This window comes from Calidris pugnax, unplaced genomic scaffold (genome assembly GCF_001431845.1).
Source record: "Calidris pugnax isolate Ruff unplaced genomic scaffold, ASM143184v1 scaffold337, whole genome shotgun sequence".
In the NCBI taxonomy this organism is placed as follows: domain Eukaryota; kingdom Metazoa; phylum Chordata; class Aves; order Charadriiformes; family Scolopacidae; genus Calidris; species Calidris pugnax.
Genome location: NW_015091098.1, coordinates 513,784 through 515,000, shown reverse-complemented (window position 1 = coordinate 515,000; position 1,217 = coordinate 513,784). Strand labels below are relative to the sequence as shown.

General features: G+C 60.1%; 1 protein-coding gene across 1 annotated transcript in view; it reads right to left on the bottom strand.

Annotated features, from left to right (window-relative positions):
- CACNB1 (calcium channel, voltage-dependent, beta 1 subunit) overlaps window positions 1-1,217 on the bottom strand; it is a gene marked incomplete at its 3' end in the record, with an annotated part of 35,443 nt that overhangs the window by 1,215 nt on the left and 33,011 nt on the right. Inside the window, exon 10 of the mRNA XM_014957918.1 lies at window positions 128-237. Coding sequence (XP_014813404.1) covers window positions 128-237 — 110 coding nt within the window. The remainder of the gene's footprint in view (window positions 1-127; window positions 238-1,217) is intronic.

Here is a 1,217-nt window from a genome sequence, read left to right as displayed (position 1 = left end):
AAAACTGGACACAACACTCGAGCTGTGGCCTCCCCAGTGCTGAGTACAGGGTCATGCTGTCCGGCCCCGGGGGGACTGAGTTTTGGGGGACTGGGGGGGTCAGTGTGGGGCGGCCGAGCCCCCTTACCCAGGCTGGAGCGCGTGCTGGAGCGCTCGATGATGGTGTGCTTGCTGGGGTTGTTGAGGACGGAGCGCTTGGCCAAGGAGATGTCGGCCGTCACCCGCGTGATGGAGATCCTGGATGGAGAAGGCACGAGCGGGTTGGGGGGGGCAGCCACCACCCCCCACCCCCCCACATACACAACTACCCCCTCGGACCCTCCCTCCATCCACCTCCTCCCACTCCACGCACGGGGCTGCCCGCAGCTGGAGCCCCAGTGCTCCTGCTCCTCAGGGTTGAGGGTCCCCCCACAAGATTAGGGGTCCCCCTGTGGTTTCTAGGAGTCCTCATGGAATTAGGGGGTCCTCCCCAAGGGATTAGGGTCCTCCATGGGATTAGGGGTTCTCCTGTGGCCTTAGGGGTCCCCAATGGCATTAGGAGTCTCCCCATGAGATTAGGGGTCCTGCACAGCTTTAGGGGTCCACCTATGGATTTAGGAGTCCACCTATGGATTTAGGGGTCCTCCCACGGGGTTAGGGGTCCCCCTGTGGTCTCTAGGAGTCCTCCATGGAATTAGGGGGTCCTCCCCAAGGGATTAGGGTCCTCCATGGGATTAGGGGTCCTCCTGTGGCCTTAGGGGTCCCCCATGGCATTAGGAGTCTCCCCAAGGGATTAGGGGTCCTCTATGGAATTAAGGTCTCCCCATGAGATTAGGGGTCCTGCACAGCTTTAGGGGTCCACCTATGGATTTAGGGGTCCCGCTGTGGGATTAGGGGTCCACCCACAGGGTTAGGGCTCCCTCTATGGGAACAGGAGACCTCCATGGGGTTACAGGTTCCCCATGGGTTTAGGGGTCTCCCCATGATTTTAGGGGCCCACCTATGGGTGAAGGTCCCCCCATGGTGTTAGGGATCCCTCCATGGTGTTAGGGGCTCCTCTATGGGTCCTCCCCAAGGGATTAGGGTCCTCCATAGGATTAGGGGTCCTCCTGTGGCCGTAGAGGTCCCCCATGGCATTAGGAGTCTCCCCAAGGGATTAGGGGTCCTCTATGGAATTAAGGTCTCCCCATGAGATTAGGGGTCCTGCACAGCTTTAGGGGTCCACCTATGGATTTAGG